The 18,281-nt window shown below is 38.9% G+C and overlaps 2 protein-coding genes across 8 annotated transcripts in view; both read left to right on the top strand.

Moving 5' to 3' along the window:
• SEC24B (SEC24 homolog B, COPII coat complex component) overlaps positions 1-13,926 on the top strand; it is a 94,184-nt gene extending 80,258 nt beyond the window's left edge. For 3 of the 7 annotated variants that reach the window (XM_032633412.1, XM_032633413.1, XM_032633411.1), the window contains 6 exons: positions 1,303-1,478; positions 2,094-2,231; positions 3,467-3,571; positions 4,359-4,451; positions 12,676-12,779; positions 13,023-13,923. In XM_032633412.1, coding sequence (XP_032489303.1) covers positions 1,303-1,478; positions 2,094-2,231; positions 3,467-3,571; positions 4,359-4,451; positions 12,676-12,779; positions 13,023-13,137 — 731 coding nt within the window. In that variant the 3' untranslated portion in view covers positions 13,138-13,923. Of the gene's footprint in view, positions 1-1,302; positions 1,479-2,093; positions 2,232-3,466; positions 3,574-4,358; positions 4,452-12,675; positions 12,780-13,022 lie in introns of those variants that run through there. The other 4 variants (XM_032633414.1, XM_032633415.1, XM_032633410.1 and 1 more) reach the window with 3 other exon arrangements.
• A 472-nt stretch (positions 13,927-14,398) lies between these two features.
• Positions 14,399-16,009, top strand: LOC116753918 (RNA-binding protein with serine-rich domain 1-like). Its single transcript, XM_032631959.1, is given in 6 exon segments — positions 14,399-14,435; positions 14,619-14,698; positions 14,970-15,449; positions 15,451-15,492; positions 15,494-15,616; positions 15,659-16,009. Coding segments are annotated over 6 exon segments (1,113 nt in total).
• Positions 16,010-18,281: the final 2,272 nt, after the last annotated feature.

Below are 18,281 nucleotides of genomic sequence, written 5' to 3'. Positions count from 1 at the left end.
TCCGTATAATGGAATATAACTCGGCAATAAAAAGGAACGAACTGTTGATATGTGAATGGGTGTGACTCTCAAAGGCATTATGCTAAGTGAAAGAAACTAGACTCAAAAGACTACATACATATGATTCCATTTATATGACATTCTGGAAAAGTGAGAATTATGGGAATGAAGAATAGATAGTGATTATCAGGGTTGGTAGCAGGGGGAGGATTTCACTACAAAGGGGCAGCCACAGGGGATACTTTTAGAATGATGGATCTTGATTGTGGCAGTGATTACATGGCTATGCATTTGACATACATATATGACACTCTGAAAAGTAAATTTTATTATATGTAAGTTTAAAAAACTCCTTTGGAGAATTAGTATAACACAGTGTTTTGTTTTTAATGAATTTACCTTTTAGATGAATGTAGAGGTAAAATGAACCTTGTTATTTTCCATGTAGTCCTGGAGAAAGGTAAACATTAGTACTTATTTTGGGAAAAAGTTTAATAACATTTACTAAGGATCCCAATATTTTAATTATCATTTTTATCCTATATTTCAAATTAATTATACTATAACTATTTTTCAACAATTGTTTTATTTTTAATATTTGGGCATTTGTATCTCTGTTTTACTAAAATATGTACCTGGAGGAAAATAAGTTCCACACTGATACCTGGCTCTTCATTGTCTATATTTAGAGAACCTGTGTTTAGTTTGCCCTCTTTTTTTGTTGAGTAAGGAATGCTTTGACAGAGAAGATATTAGAGGATCGTAAGGGATAATTCAGATTGCAGAACTTGCATTGTTTATGCAGAAAAGAACGATGCTTTATACACGTGACTATTGTTTGAGTAATGAAAAGATACCCAGAGCTTTCTCAGAAGTAGATGGATGGTACATCTTCTCTAATATCAATAGCAATTAAGTGTTTTTAGACTTAAAAAGATTAAAACAAAAAGGTCCAAAACAATCTAGATTTGTTCTGATTGTCATATTTATTCAGATTTAGTTCCAAAATTGTCTAATGAGCAGATTTTTTTTTTTTTTTTAATGGCTGCACTGCACGGCATATACATGAGCTTAGCTACCCAGCCAGAGGTTGAACCCACACCCCCTGCAGTGGAAGTCTTAACCACTGGACTGCTAGGGAAGTGCCCAGATGCTTTTAAATTGAGGGAGCAAGTGAAATGTATTTTTCTAACCTAAAAATGGAATTTTTGTTGCTTTCTTAAATATTGCATGTAAATTGTATCTCATAGTATTCATTGGCATCTAATGATTAAATTCTTTTTCATTTTGGTTGCTTTATAGCTGTGGATCGATCAATTTCATCAAGTCTATCGGATGCAAGAGACGCCTTAGTGAACGCTGTGGTGGATTCATTATCTGCATACGGCTCAACTGTCTCAAATTTACAGCACTCTGGGTTGATAGCACCCAGCTCCCTCAAGTTGTTTCCTCTCTATGTTTTGGCCCTTCTCAAACAGGTAGTTCTCTATATACTGTTAGATTTAATAAAGTCTTTTGAAATTCTTGATACATAGGTGAAAAATGAAACCTAGGTTTTCTGAGGGGTTTTAAATATTTGATTAGCCAATTACACAGCTTAGCATTGGAAAAGTTTTGAACAGGAAAATGTGAGTGGGAAATGACGGTATACAAATACATGATGAGTCTCATACAGCCATATGCTCTCAGTTTAACATGTGGGAGCAGCTTGAATAATGGTGTGCGTATAGCGCACTCGTAGTGTGTGCTCCTGGAAAGAGACTTGAAGGAAAGGATATACTGTTCATTGAACATCTTCCCAAGTCTTAGGCACCACAATACGTGTTATATATACATCATCTTATTTAATCCTTACAGCAGCCTAGAGAGGTGAGTAGTATTTTCCCTGTTTTTCTTATGATGACAGTATAGCTTTGAGAAGCTGAGTTACTTGCTCACATACCTACCTATTGAATGTCAGAGTTGAAAATTGAATCCAAGCCTGTCTGCTTTGAAGGCTGTGCTTTTTCCATGACTGATGGTATATATTTGTTTTAATATTTGTCCACTATATTTATGTTTTACTGAAAAATGTGTATCGTTTTTCCATGTAGAAAGCATTTAGAACTGGTACAAGCACACGCCTGGATGATCGTGTATATGCCATGTGTCAGATAAAGTGTCAGCCACTTGTTCATCTAATGAAAATGATTCATCCCAACCTATACAGGATAGACAGACTGACAGATGAGGTATGATTTGTTTTTTCAATGTGTTTGAAATTTTTTAATTTAAATTTATTTGGGTGTCTTGATTCTACAGCTAAGGTAGTAATGTATTATTAGCAATTTCTTCCATCTGTTTTTCCCCTGTGGTAATAATACATTAAATAAGGACACTAACTATGGATTTGATTGGACAATAGGACTATTAGATACTGTCATAGTTACAGAGTTTTCAAAAATAGTTTCATATGGGAAGTAATTCACCTTGTGGGTTTGCTTACATTTACTGCAAAGGTATGCTATAGAGTGGGCAGTTTCATCTATATTTTGAAGATATTGACTGTTTCTGATGTGATCAGAGTGAAACTTTGATTATATTATTGTAAACCAAATCTGGTATCCAACAGTATTTTTTTTTTTTTTTTTTTTGCGGTACGTGGGCCTCTCACTGTCGTGGCTTCACCTGCTGCAGAGCACAGGCTCCAGACGCGCAGGCTCAGCGGCCATGGCTCACGGGACCAGCCGCTCCACGGCATGTGGGATCCTCCCGGACCGGGGCACAAACCCATGTCCCCTGCATTGGCAGGCGGACTCTCAACCACTGTGCCACCAGGGAAGCCCCAACAGTATTTTTAATATGCAAATATGTAATGTCTTTTTTCTTCCTTGTGTTAAAACTCTGCTATTTGGAATCATCTCTGTATTTTGTTACTGGAGGAATGTAAAAAAGTCCTTTGCAGCAGATTTCGTAGTCATAGTTTTAACATATCCTGATCCCAGAAGGGAAGGAAATGGACAGGTCATTTACTTATTCATGTTTTTATCTTTTAAATTTGAATACATTCAAGAATCTTCTAATTTAAATACATCTGAGCATCTTGATTCTACAGCCAAGGTGGTAATGTATTATCAATATAGTTGACCCTTGAACAACGAGGGGGTTAGGGCCACCAACCCCTGTGCAACTGAAAATCCGTGTGTAACTTTATAGTCAGTCCTCTGTGTCCTCTGTTCTGTATTCAGCCAACTGCAGATCATGTAGTACTGTAGTATTTATTTATTTATTTATTGAAAAGAACTGCATATAGGTGGACCCATGTAGTTCAAACCCATGTTGTTCAAAGGTCAGCTGTAATTTTTTGCATCCTACAAAGTTCTCAAGTATCATTTTTCAGTATTTCATAAAGAGCTAGTGGCCATTAGCTTCCAGCCTGTAATAATAGTAATGTAAGTACATTCACATTCCATCTTTTTCTTTTCAGGGTGCAATACATGTTAATGACAGAGTGGTACCTCAGCCACCTCTTCAGAAATTGTCTGCAGAGAAACTGACACGAGACGGTGCTTTCCTTATGGACTGTGGCTCTGTAAGCACCCACTACTGACAAAAGCTTAACACTTCCAGCTGGCAAAAGGAGAAACACTTACAGGGTCCAGCTCTGTTATCACAGATCAGGCAATGAAAGGTGGATTAGGAACTCAAAGGCAGTAAATTGGTAACTGGCACAGGTGGTCAATTTATTTAAGAGAAGTAAAGAGATAAATTCCTGTCTTCAACGATTTTACCATCAAGAATCATAAAATTCAAAGGGACCTCAAGAATTTATCTAGTTTAACTTGATCCGTTGTCTGAAATGCCATTAATAATTAGGAGTTCAGGAGACGTCATTGGACAGGGTGGTGGTGAAGCGTGTCAGAATGGGCAAGATGGCTTCATAAATGATGCCTTGTGAGCAGGAAAGGGATTCTGATAGCCACAGTATGGGGTGGGGCAGGAATAGGGTAGGGGTGGAAGGCATTAGTTACTGTCCAGAGACAGTAATTGAAATGATGGAACTAGTGGGTAGGATATAGAGAAAGTCAGTTATCCTGGTTGAAGCATTACATTCCTGTTGGGAAAAAGGTAAGGAAAGCAATAAAATATATTTTATGAGAAGCCTTGACATTTAAGCAGAGAAGATATGAACCACTCTAGATTCCTGAATGTAGATTCCAAATGTGCCAGTTACAGGTTTCCTTTTTTACTTTCATGTTTGTTCCTACTTGATTTGAGTTAGTATACTTTGCCTCTTTTATGCTTGATAATTTTGAGAAAAGTAGCTATACTGGGTTTCTGATTAGGGAGTTTTAATATTTTGTTATTGTTATTTTTAGGTTTTTTACATTTGGATTGGAAAAAGCTGTGACAGTAACTTTATAGAGGATGTGCTCGGGTATCCGAATTTTGCATCAATACCACAGAAAATGGTCAGTGGATTTTGTGTACTTGTTTAAAATTTGTTCTGTGAGATAAAATTCCCATGAGTCACATTTTAACCATTTTAAAGTGTACAGTGCATTAGTTTTTAGTATATTCACAATGTTTACAACGATTTCCAGTATCTAATTTCAGAGCATTCACCTCAAAAAGAAACCTATATCCCCCAGTTATCCTTTCTTTTTTTTTTAATTTAATTTTATTTATTTTTTTATACAGCAGGTTCTTATTAGTCATCAATTTTATACACATCAGTGTATACATGTCCATCCCAATCGCCCAATTCATACCACCACCACCACCACCACCACCACCACCCCGCCACTTTCCCACTTGGTGTCCATACGATTGTTCTCTACATCTGTGTCTCAACTTCTGCCCTGCAAACCGGTTCATCTGTACCATTTTTCTAGATTCCACATACATGTGTTAATATACGATATTTGTTTTTCTCTTTCTGACTTACTTTACTCTGTTTGACAGTCTCTAGATCCATCCACATCTCTACAAATGACCCAATTTCGTTCCTTCTTATGACTAATATTCCGTGGTATATATGTACCACATCTTCTTTATCCATTCATCTGTTAATGGGCATTTAGGTTTCTTCCATGACCTGGCTATTGTAAATAGTGCTGCAATGAACATTGGGTTTCATGTGTCTTTTTGAATTATGGTTTTCTCTGGGTATATGCCCAGTAGTGGGATTGCTGGGTCATATGGTAATTCTCTTTTCAGATTTTTAAGGAACCTCCATACTGTTCTCCATAGTGGCTGTATCAATTTACATTCCCACCAACAGTGCAAGAGGGTTCCCTTTTCTCCACACCCTTTCCAGCATTTGTTGTTTGTAGATTTTCTGAAGATGCCCATTCTGCCTGGTGTGAGGTGATATCTCATTGTAGTTTTGATTTGCATTTCTCTAATAGTTAGTGATCTTGAGCAGCTTTTCATGTGCTTCTTGGCTATCTGTATGTCTTCTTTGGAGAAATGTCTGTTTAGGTCTTCTGCCCATTTTTGGATTAGATTGTTTTTTTTTTAATATTGAGCTACATGAGCTGTTTATATATTTTGGGGATCAATCCTTTGTTGATTCGTTTGCAAATATTTTCTCCTAAGAGTAGTCTTTTCATCTTGTTTATGGTTTCCTTTGCTGTGCAAAAGCTTTTAAGTTTCATTAGGTGCCATTTGTTTATTTTTGTTTTTATTTCCATTACTCTAGGAGGTGGATCAAAAAAGATCTTGCTGTGATTTATGTCAGAGTGTTCTTCCTGTGTTTTCCTCTAAGAGTTTTACATTTAAGTCCCTAATCCATTTTGAGTTTATTTTTGTGTATGGTGTTAGGGAGTGTTCTAATTTCATTCTTTTACATGTGGCTCTCCAGTTTTCCCAGCACCACTAATTGAAGAGACTGTCTTTTCTCCATTGTATATCCTTGCCTCCTTTGTCATAGATTAGTTGTCCATAGGAGCGTGGGTTTCTCTCTGGGCTTTCTATCTTGTTCCATTGATCTATGTTCCTGTTTTTGTGCCAGTACCATATTGTCTTGATTACTGTAGCTTTGTAGTATAGTTTGAAGTCAGGGAGCCTGATTCCTCCAGCTCCATTTTTTTCCCTCAAGACTGCTTTGGCTCTTCGGAGTGTTTTATGTCTCCATACAAATTTTAAGATTTTTTGTTCTAGTCCCATATAAAATACCACTGGTACTTTGATAGGGATTGCATAGATTCTGTAGATTGCTTTGGGTAGTATAGTCATTTTCACAATATTGATTCTTCCAATCCAAGAACATGGTATATCTCTCCATCTGTTGGTATCATCTTTAATTTCTTTCATCAGTGTCTTATAGTTTTCTGCGTACAGGTCTTTTGTCTCCCTAGGTAGTTTTATTCCTAGGTATTTTATCTTTTTGTTGCAATGATAAATGGGAGTGTTTCTTTAATTTCTCTTTCAGATTTTTCATCATTAGTGTATAGGAATGCAAGAGATTTCTGTGCATTAATCTTGTATCCTGCAACTTTACCAATTTCACTGATTAGCTCTAGTGGTTTTCTGGTGGCATCTTTAGGATTCTCTATGTATAGTATCATGTCATCTGCAAACAGTGACAGTTTTACTTCTTCTTTTCCAATTTGTATTCCTTTTATTTCTTTTTCTTCTCTGATTACCAAGGCTAGGACTTCCAAAACTATGTTGAATACTACATAGTGGTAAGAGGGGACATCCTTGTCTTGTTCCTGATCTTAGAGGAAATGCTTTCAGTTTTTCACCATTGAGAATGATGTTTGCTGTGGGTTTGTCATATATGGCCTTTATTATGTTGAGGTAGGTTCCCTCTCTGCCCACTTTCTGAAGAGTTTTTATCATAAATGGGTGTTGAATTGTGTCGAAAGCTTTATCTGCATCTGTTGAATGATCATATGGTTTTTATTCTTCAATTTGTTAATATGGTGTATCACATTGATTGATTTATGTATATAGAAGAATCCTTGCATCCCTGGAATAAATCCTACTTGATCATGGTGTATGGTCCTTTTAATGTGTTGTTGGATTCTGTTTGCTAGGTTTTTGTTGAGGATTTTTGCATCTATAATCATCAGTGATATTGGTCTGTAATTTTCTTTTTTTGTAGTATTTTTGTCTACTTTTGGTATCAGGGTGATGGTGGCCTCATAGAATGAGTTTGGGAGTGTTCCTTCCTCTGGAATTTTTTGGAAGAGTTTGAGAAGGATAGGTGTTAGCTCTTCTCTAAGTGTTTGATAGAATTCACCTGTGAAGCCATCTGGTCCTGGACTTCTGTTTGTTAGAAGGTTCTTAATCACAGTTTCAATTTCATTACTTGTGATTGGTGTGTTCATATTTTCTATTTCTTCCTGGTTCAGTCTTGGAAGGTTATACCTTTCTAAGAATTTGTCCATTTCTTCCAGGTTGTCCATTTTATTGGCATGGAATTGCTTGTCATAGTCTCTTAGGATGCTTTGTATTTCTGTGGTGTCTGTTGTAACTTTTTCATTTCTAATTTTATTGATTTGAGTCCTCTCCCTCTTTTTCTTGATGAAGCTGGCTAATGGTTTATCAATTTTGTTTATCTTCTCAAAGAACCAGCTTTTAGTTTTATTGATCTTTGCTATTGTTTTCTTTGTTTCTGTTACATTTATTTCTGCTCTGATATTTATGATTTCTTTCCTTCTGCTAACTTCGGGTTTTGTTTGTTCTTCTTTCTCTATTTCCTTTAGGTGTAAGGTTAGATTGTTTATTTGAGATTTTTCTTGTTTCTTGAGGTAGGCTTGAATAGCTATAAACTTCCCTCTTAGAAATGCTTTTGCTGCATCCCATAGGTTTTGGATTGTCGTGTTTTCATTTTCATTTGTCTCTAGGTATTTTTTGATTTCCTCTTTGATGTATTCAGTGATCTCCTGGTTATTTAGTAACATATTGTTTAGCCTCCATGTGTTTGTTTTTTTACGTTTTTTTCCCTGTAATTCATTTCTAGTCTCATAGCGTTGTGGTCAGAAAAGATGCCTGATATGATTTCAGTATTCTTAAATTTACTGTGGCTTGATTTCTAACCCAAGATGTGATCTATCCTGGAGAATGTTCCGTGCACACTTGAGAAGAAAGTGTAATCTGCTGTTTTTGGATGGAATGTCCTATAAATATCAATTAAATCTATCTGGTCTACTGTGTCATTTAAAGCTTCTGTTTCCTTATTTATTTTCATTTTGGATGATCTGTCCATTGGTGTAAGTGAGGTGTTAAAGTCCCCCAATATTATTGTGTTACTGTCGATTTCCTCTTTTATAACTGTTAGCAGTTGCCTTACGTATTGAGGTGCTCCTATGTTGGGTGCATATATATTTATAATTGTTATATCTTCTTCTTGGATTGATCCCTTGATCATTATGTAGTGTCCTTCGTTGTCTCTTGTAACATTCTTTATTTTAAAGTCTATTTTATCTGATATGAGTACTGCTACTCCAGCTTTCTTTTGATTTCCATTTGCATGGAATATCTTTTTCCAACCCCTCACTTTCAGTCTGTATGTGTCCCTAGATCTGAAGTGGGTCTCTTGTAGACAGCATATAGATTGTTTTTGTATCCATTCAGCAAGCCTGTGTCTTTTGGTTGGAGCATTTAATCCATTCATGTTTAAGGTAATTATTGATGTGTATGTTCCTATGACCATTTTCTTAATTGTTTTGGGTTTGTTTTTGTAGGTTCTTTCTTCTCTGTGTCTCCCACTTAGAGAAGTTCCTTTAGCATTTGTTGTAGAGCTGGTTTGGTGGTGCTGAATTCTCTTAGCTTTTCTTGTCTGTAAATCTTTTGATTTCCCCATCGAATCTGAATGAGATCCTTGCTGGGTAGAGTAATCTTTGTTGTAGTTTCTTCCTTTGCATCAGTTTAAGTATATCATGCCACTCCATTCTTGCTTGTAGAGTTTGTGCTGTGAAATCGGCTGTTAACCTTATGGGATTTCCCTTGTATGTTATTTGTCGTTTTTCCCTTGCTGCTTTCAGTAATTTTTCTGTGTCTGTAATTTTTACCAAGTTGATTACTATGTGTCTCTGTGTGCTTCTCCTTGGGTTTATCCTGTATGGGACTCTCTGCGCTTCCTGGACTTAGATGGCTGTTTCCTTTCCCATGTTAGGGAAGTTTTCGACTATAATCTCTTCAAATATTTTCTCGGGTCCTTTCTCTGTCTCTTCTCCTTCTGGGACCCCTATAATGCGAATGTTGCATTTAATTTTGTCCCAGAGGTCTCTTAGGCTGTTTTCATTTCTTTTCATTCATTTTTCTTTATTCTGTTCCACAGCAGTGAATTCCACCATTCTGTCTTCCAGGTCACTTATCCGTTCTTCTGCCTCAGTTATTCTGCTATTGATTTCTTCTAGTGTAGTTTTAATTTCAGTTATTGTATTGTTCATCTCTGTTTGTTTGTTCTTTAATTCTTCTAGGTCTTCTAGATGCAACATTTCTTGCATCTTCTCGATCTTTGCCTCCATTCTTTTTCCGAGGTCCTGGATCATCTTCACTATCATTATTCTGAATTCTTTTTCTGGAAGGTTGCCTATCTCCACTTCATTTAGTTGTTTTTCTGGGGTTTTTTCTTGTTCCTTCATGTGGTACATAGCCCTCTGCCTTTTCATCTTGTCTACCTTTCTGTGAATGTAGGTTTTGTTCCACAGGCTGCAGGATTGTAGTTCTTCTTGCTCCTTCTGTCTGCCCTCTCGTGGATGAGGCTGTCTAAGAGGCTTGATGGGAGGGATGGGTGGTGGGTAGAGCTGACTGTTGCTCTGGTGGGCAGAGCTCAGTAAAACTTTAATCCACTTGACTGCTGATGGGTGGGGCTGGGTTCCCTCCCTATTGGTTATTTGGCCTGGGGCAACCCAACACTGGAGCCTACCTGGGCTCTTTGGTGGGGCTAATGGCAGACTCTGGGAGGGCTCACGCCAAGGAGTACTTCCCAGAACTTCTGCTGCCGGTGTCCTTGTCTCCATGGTTAGCCACAGCCACCCCCCGCCTCTGCAGGAGACCCTCCAACACTAGCAGGTAGGTCTGGTTCAGTCTCCCCTGGGGTCACTGCTCCTTCCCCTGGGTCCCGATGCACACAGTACTTTCTGTGTGCCCTCCAAGAGTGGTGTCTATTTCCCCCAGTCCTGTTGAAGTCCTGCAATCAAATCCCACTAGCCTTCAAAGTCTGATTCTCTAGGAATTTCTCCTCCCGTTGCCAGACCCCAGGTTGGGAAGCCTGACGTGGGGCTCAGAACCTTCACTCCAGTGGGTGGACTTTTGTGGTATGAGTGTTCTCCAGTCTGTGAGTCACCCACCCAGCAGTTATGGGATTTGATTTTACTGTGATTGCACCCTTCCTACCATCTCACTGTGGCGTCTCCTTTGTCTTTGGATGTGGGGTACCTTTTTTGGTGAGTTCCCGTGTCTTCCTGTCGATGATTGTCCAGCAGCTAGTTGTGATTCTGGTGTTCTCGCAAGAGGGAGTGAGAGCACGTCCTTCTACTCTGCCATCTTGGTTCCTAATCCCAGTTCTTCCTTTCTGTTTTCCCGTGGCAACCACTAGTTTACTTTCTATCTCTACGGATTTGCCTGTTCTGGACAATTCATATACAGTACATGCAATCACACAATATGCAGCCTTTTGTGTTTGACTTCTTTTACTTCTCACAGTATTTTCAAGGTTCATCCATGTTGTAGTATGTATCCGTAGTTCATTCTTTTATATGACTAAATAATAGTCCATTGTATGAATATACCACATTCTGTTTATCCAGTAATCTGTTCATGGGCATTTAGGTTATTTCTACTCTGGGGCTGTTGTGAATAGTGCTGCCATGAACAGTTCATGTAGAAGTGTTTGTGTGAACATCTGTTTTCAAGCTTTCTTGGGTATGTAACTAGGAGTGGAATTGCCGGGTCATATGGTAAACTCTAAGTTTAACTTTTTGAGCAACTGCCAGACTGTTTTCCAACAGCTTTAACTTCTCTAATTGAAATTATTTTGCTGATAATAAACATAATTTCTTCAGTAGGCCTTTACTGTATGTGTGTTAGTACCAAAGAAATATGATTCTGAAAGCAGTTCTCTATACTTAATGGAAAAGGCCTACCTTATTGTAAATATATACTTTCTCCTAAATGAATATAAAGTCAATGTGATTCTTACCACATTTGCTGTTTGATTTATTTTTTTTAATTTGACACATTAATCCCAGAGTTCATTTCTAAGACTCAACAAATGAGGATAATAAGGAAAAGTTTGAAAAAAGAGAATACTATCAGCAACGGGGAAATCATGTGAAAAACAGGTCCTGCTAAATAAAATAGTAAACTTTATTTTATAGCTGTATCTATGCACGGTAATACTGGCACAATAAACATATCAGTGGAACAGAACAGAGTACAGAAATGAATCTAATTCATGAAAAATAGAATGCGGTAAAGATTGCATTTCAAATCACTGAAAAAATGGAATATTAGAAAAATAATATTTATTATATTAAAATGGGTAAGGCCTTTGTAAGTCAGTGGTAGAAAAGGTTAAAGAATCTGAGAGCATAAAAATAAAACATTTCTATCTGGTAAAATAAATAAAGCCAAAAGACAACCAAATCAGAAGATTATCGGTAACTCATATGACTGGGAAGGGGCTTATTTCTCTAGGATAAGAAGTTCTCTTACAAATCTTTAAGAAAAGGACACCCACACTCCCTCAAATAAGAAAAGAAAAATGAGGAATGATTTGAACAGGTAATTCATGGGCAGAAGATACAGTAGTGGCCATATGAAACAGTGTTCAACTTCATTTGTAATTAAGAAAACAAAATAACAGTGTAGCATTTCTTTCATTTATCAGATTTTTGCCAGCTGGTAAAATTTTTTTAAATTTGATAACAGGCAGTAATGCAGAGGGAATAGGTCAACAGGCCTGTCAAATACTATTGATTGGACTCTACATTTACACAGTCTTTTGGAGGATCGTTTGACAATATCTGTTCAAATTAAAATCACACAGTGTATAAAACAGTAAATTATTTACTCCTAAGAATATATCCTATAGGTATATTCATGGAAGTATTTATATGTACACATATACTTGTAGCATTAAATAAATAATATCTATGCATCTGTTAAAAAGAATACAACCTGAAGAGAGAATAATGCGCAAAGAATAGACTTTTTAGGTATCTAAAATAGTCTTGCATATAGTGTTTAAATATATTTACACATTCACACTATTCTTTAAAATTCCTTGCCCTTAAATTTTAAGAACTAAAGAAAACATAAAATTCCCTAAGAATGCCTATTATTAGAATAGGGTATAATGTATAGTTGTTTATAAGTGAAATTGGAGCTTAGTGATAGCCCCCTTCTCTTGAATACTTCCTTTAGAAGAAACATACAAAGTGTAGCAATATATGTGAGATACTAATCATTGTGTATGTTTTATTGACTTGTCTGGAAAAAAGTATAGTATTCAGGTAAAATGTCAGTCACATACTTATCAGTACGTGTATCTGTGACTTAGAAAAACATAACCAGATGTATCGACAGTGTAAATTTCACGTGTTTGGTTGCTGCTGTTTGGGCTGGGGGTCGAGTGCTGGCAGTTGGTTGGTGATAGTGGCAGTCATGATTGAGTCCTAACACTGCCTAAGTCTCTGAGAAAGGAAATAATCTCCTAATTACATTTTTTACCAGACACATCTTCCAGAGCTAGACACCCTTTCATCAGAAAGAGCTAGATCCTTTATAACCTGGCTTAGAGACAACAGACCATTAAACCCAATTCTTCACGTGGTAAAGTAAGTACTTCTATAACGTAATTATGAAATTGTCTTATCCTGTCCAGTCTTTGTGAAATTGTTTGTCTTCAAAAGCAAATTTTAAATAATAATATCAAAATACCTTCCAGTGGTAGAATGCTATTACTTGATTAACATCCCCTATTCATTTTCAAGTTCCTATGAATTAGTCATTTTTTTTGATGTATAAGTATTCTTTTTAATAGTATGCATTATAGATAAAAACCCCTTTTTCTTCTTCAGAGATGAGAGTCCTGCCAAAACAGAATTTTTTCAACATTTGATTGAAGACCGGACAGAAGCCGCATTCTCTTACTATGAATTTTTGCTTCACATTCAGCAGCAGATTTGTAAGTGAAGTGGAATAAAATTGAATAAGAAGAAAATGGTCTATAACCTAGGTAAAGTGTAATCTGTCAGAGAAGCACATAGGAGAGTTGAAATGTAGGCATTTGTTGTTACAAGAGACAATGTGTAGCATAGCACCTGGTCTGAGGCTTTGGCAAAAGGTAAAGAGGAAGAAATAACCTGACAGATTTTCTTCATCCTAAATTAATGGTAAAGATGATGCTGTTTCGCGAAGTATATTTTGAATTGGTTTCCATACATTTGCAGTAGTGCAGCAGTACAGTGCTCTGTTCATTGCAAGCCGGCAAACTTACGTAGTTACGTGGGATGATGTGTCATAATGTAATATTAAATAATTTCCCTTTTCTTATAATTAATATAACATTTCTGGACTTGAACTCTGACAAGAGATGCCAAAAGGCCGTGGTACCGTGTTGTTTCTATGAATTACTTTTTAACAAGGAATGATTCATATTCATTAAATGAATTCAGTATTTTCCCTGTAAAAACAATAGAGTTTCAGTACATGAACTATAGAAAACAATATATATATAATGTACATAAATGTTACATTTGTAAAGAAAATGTAAAAATGTAACTACAGAATATGAATTGCTTAAACTGTGCTGCATTGTTGGATGACAACTCTTTTGGTGGCAGTTAGAGAATGAGGTTGACTAACGCATATTACGAATTGAGTCCACAAAAGAAACACAAAACTCTTTGTAATTCTGTTAAATCTTTTATGTGGATTTATTTATGATCAGCCTACTAATTAAAAATATTTTGCTTGACAATACGGCTTGGTGTTTGTGTGTTTGTGGTCGGGGAGTGTTGGTGGTATTTTTACATATAGGATGTATTGAATTTACTGCTTGGGGAAATGCAGTGATACCGCATTTCACTAGGTAATATATGTGAATATGTTTTCATTAATTTGTGGACATTATCAAGTACTTATTCTGTTTGTATTCTAAAAAACCACTACTTTCAAAACACATATGATTATTGACTAATCATAACCTTAATTTGTTTTTCTTGGTTAAATTAGGCATTTTTTTCCTGCACATGCATAGCAAGAAAATTTTTATAACGTTGTGACTATCCTGTTGAATTGACTTTAAGATTACCATCTTGAACTTTGAGAGTGATTTTATTCTGATGGAAAAAAAAAACTCATTTACTAACAGCTTATTTACTATATAAAAACTGTTCATGATCCATTAGCTTGTAAATAAAATTTTATTATAAACACTGTGAAAGTCCCATTGATGAACTTTGGAAGGAAAAAGGCTCTCGATGTGCGTGGTGAGTGATTTCTACCGGTTTGTGTTTGGTGGACCTCTTTTCTTTGGATAAAAATAAAAGTACTCTCTCGCATTCCCTGCTAGAAATGAGAGGTTAAATGACTCACCCCGGATGACGTTACTAATTAGCGGCCGAGCCAATAGTAGACGTTAGATGCTCTGCACACCCACCACCTTTTCCCAGCCGTCCCCACACCGTGCCGCATCCGGGAGGGGACTCTTGTGGGCCGCGAGGATCGACTGCAGTACTCCAAGGGCAACCGAGTACTGTAATTTTACAACGCAAAGTATCGTGTTTCTGCTTTAAGAAAGATGAAATGTTTTGTCTTTGGATAGTTTGTTCCTCAGTTAATAAGTATTTATAAGTACTAATCCTTGCTAGATACTGTTCTAGGCCCAAAACACATAAAATCCCTGCTTTCACAGAGCTTACACTGCAGAGTGAGCTTGTGGAGGACTGGGGGAAAGACAGTACGTTTATATGTCGGGTGTGGTGAATGTAACGGAGAAAAATGAAGCCAGATAAGGAATCCAGAATGCTGGTTTTAGCACGGGCTCCAGCAGCGGCTGCGGCTCCTCTTCAGCCTCGAGCCACTCCGGAAGTTCCAGCAGCTCCCCTGGCTCTCCGAGCCCTTCTTGGCGCAGGCATGACAGCAGGCGGCGTTCCCGCTCCAAATCCAAACCACCCAAAAGAGATGAAAAGGAAAGGAAACGGCGGAGCCCTTCCCCTAAACCCACCAAAGTGCACGCTGGAAGGCTCACCAGGAATGTGACCGAGGATCATATGGAGATATTCTCCACCTACGGGAAAATTAAAATGATTGACGTGCCTGTAGAAAGGATGCACCCCCATCTGTCTACAGGCTACGCATATGTGGAGTGTGAGAATCCAGATGGAGCTGAGAAGGTGCTGAAGCACGCGGACGGAGGACACATCGATGGCCAGCAGATCACTGCCGCTGCTGTGCTGGCCCCCTGGCCTCGGCCACCCCCCAGGCGATTCAGCCCTCCCAGGAAGGAGAGTGCCGCCACCGCCTCCCATGTGGTGCAGGCCCCCCCCCCCCCCCACGGAGGAGGAGAAGGTCGCATCCCCCTCGGCTCAGGTCCCCCAGCCGCCGCAGTCCCAGGAGCTGCTCCAGCTTCAACTCCTCCCGGTGCGCAGGGCCACCGAAGCTCTGCCCTGTGACTTGTATTCCCGCCAACTCACTTTTGTCACTTTTCTAGACGAAGGAGGATCGGTTGGAAAGAAATCCCTTACCCGGGCAGGCCTCGAAGGTGAAGGCAGTAATTGCCACGTTTCCCCTGGCAGCAGAGTTCCGGCTGCAGGAGCGTTATTGGTTTGGGGGCGTGCTTATAAAGATGCCCTCCAGTCTTCTGGCTAAAGCTTACGCATTTCTAGTTCCTGACAGGCAGTTTAGTGGCAGAGCCGCAGGGAGGAGCAGGGGGCTCCAGGAGGTGGTACAGCCCCAGCCTGGGAGCATGTTTTCCCATTCCACAGATGACCTGGGGCCCATCTGGTGGCCTGCAGGGTCCCACGGGAAAAGTGTGCTTTTACGCAACTGCCGTTCTTGTTAGCCTGGCCGTGCTCCCCTGCATGAGTCCTTTTCTGACCTCTAGGGCCAAGTACCCAAAATGGTTCTTTTCACGTGTACTTATGTTGTACACACACACACACACACACACACACACACACACACACACACACACACACACACACACCCATGTCTCCCTTTCTCTCTGAAACTCGTAACTTGAGAGTCAACTCTGTCGGGTCATCACAGAACACCCCCCCCCCCCCGACCCCCGCCGCATTGTGTTGGTATACATGGTGGGTCGTGCAGGTTACCTTGGCAACGTGTACATTGTTTTTTTGGCTTTTATTGTACAGTCAGTACTATACGTTTTCTGTTTGGAGTTTTGTAACTTTGTAGCATTTTAGATAATATTGTGTTTGTACCTTGTTGTGTAGAGAAAAGAATCGTGTTGACTAAACCTAGGGTTAGAGTGCAGCTCGAGTGTTGGGTTCACAGCCTGTCCCTTGGCCCCAAAGGCAGCTTCAGTTGTGAGGTAATTAAACATGACTGTCTTAAAAAAAAAAAAAAAAGAATGCTGGTTTTGATAGTAACTAGGGAAGGCCCTTCCGAAAAGGTGACAGTTGAGCAGAGCCCTAAAGCCATGTGGCTGTCTGGAAGAAACCGTTCCGGGGGGACCTTTGCAATGAGTGAATGTGGAAGTTAGCTTCTGATCACTCTGATTTTCCCTATAAAAGAAGCAATTGGAGTTATCAGCTGCGAAAGGGGAAAGAGTGTGAGATTCCAAGAAATAGTCGCCTAGGAGAGTGAGAGATGCGACTGACCAGTCAAGCAGCACCGAGGGCCCTTCTTGCAATGTGAGCCATGAACTTCAAGTGAACCCAGTTAGCATGCCTCTTCCTTCTAGCCACATTCACTACCTGGTGGAAAGTTGGATTTAAGTTGGAACAGAAGAGCAAGGGAATTGAGGATGTATACAAGGAAGATACTGTGTCATTTAAGTGAAAGGGGCACATACTGAGTGATGGATAGAAAAAGGTCATGGGCTTAGTAGTTTGGAGGTCCTGTTGAGGTCAGAGAGCTGTTAGGGTATGGATACCAGAGGGAATGAGCTGGAAGGATAAGAAGTGGTGGTCAGGATATGGGATGCTTGGAATTGAGATTTGAGGGAAGTTTAATCTGGATGTCTACAAATGAGGAGCAGAGGGATGCCCACCTCGGGTTTGAGATCAGAAACAGCCACCTTGCAAGGCTTTGTCCTCTGAAGACGGCCAGACTTCAGTTAGAGAATGTGAAGACTGACATCAGCAAGAACATCGGCCTGAGGGGATCGATCCTTGTGGGGAGTATACAGGTAACCATCCTCGTCACCTCCTGGGCAGCAAGTCTCTGGCCATTTGTTTTGTGAGGCGGGAAGTTGACGAGAGGAAGGGGCATGCTTACCAGGAGTTCTCTGAGCCCCTTTTCAACTAATTGAAACTGTCATTAAAGTCGGCAGTTTAAGAGTATCCCAGGTGATGTGAAAATCTCCTAATCCCTTACTAGAACCATTGTTTAATAGGAACATACAATTTGGTTTATAGTTTACATACTGCTCTTAAAGAATATATCCATAGCACAAATCAAGAGCATTGATGGAAAAAGAATTCTATTTTTTATTTATACATTAATGTATATTTGTGTGCTAAAACCTGTTTGAAAGCCATTTATAGCTTGAATCTGTTGTAGTCAACCCACGAGGCTATGAAATGCACATATTAGCAAAGTGTTGTTAAGAAAACTATGAGTCCTCTATTCAAAAGTAACTTTTGAAGACACTAAAAATACTTTTAAAGGCCAAAAGACGATGAAAACTAACGAAGCTGAAAACAACACTGAAGATATTATTTAGGTGGAATTGCTAATCACTGAAAGAAGACAGTTTAAGATTTAAAAAAAACAAAACCTTATTCTTTGGCACATGAAACAGAGACCTCCTGAAAAATAAAAATGGTAGGTAGATATTTTATGAATCACTCATCTTTTTTTTTTTTTTTTGCGGTACGCGGGCCTCTCACCGCTGCGGCCTCTCCCGTTGTGGAGCACAGGCTCCGGACGTGCAGGCTCAGCGGCCATGGCTCACGGGCCAGCCGCTCCACGGCATGTGGGATCTTCCCGGGCCGGGGCACGAACCCGTGTCCCCTGCATCGGCAGACGGACTCTCAACCACTGCGCCTCCAGGGAAGCCCAAATCACTCATCTTTTATCTCTAAACTCAGAGATGGAATCTGCATCAACCAAAAACTTGGGTATCCTCTTCCTCCTGCCTTCTTGTA

The sequence above is a fragment of the Phocoena sinus genome, chromosome 5, assembly GCF_008692025.1.
Source record: "Phocoena sinus isolate mPhoSin1 chromosome 5, mPhoSin1.pri, whole genome shotgun sequence".
NCBI classification, from domain to species: Eukaryota; Metazoa; Chordata; class Mammalia; order Artiodactyla; family Phocoenidae; genus Phocoena; species Phocoena sinus.
Note: the sequence above shows the minus strand (reverse complement) of the source record. Positions and strands in the feature narration are given on the sequence as shown.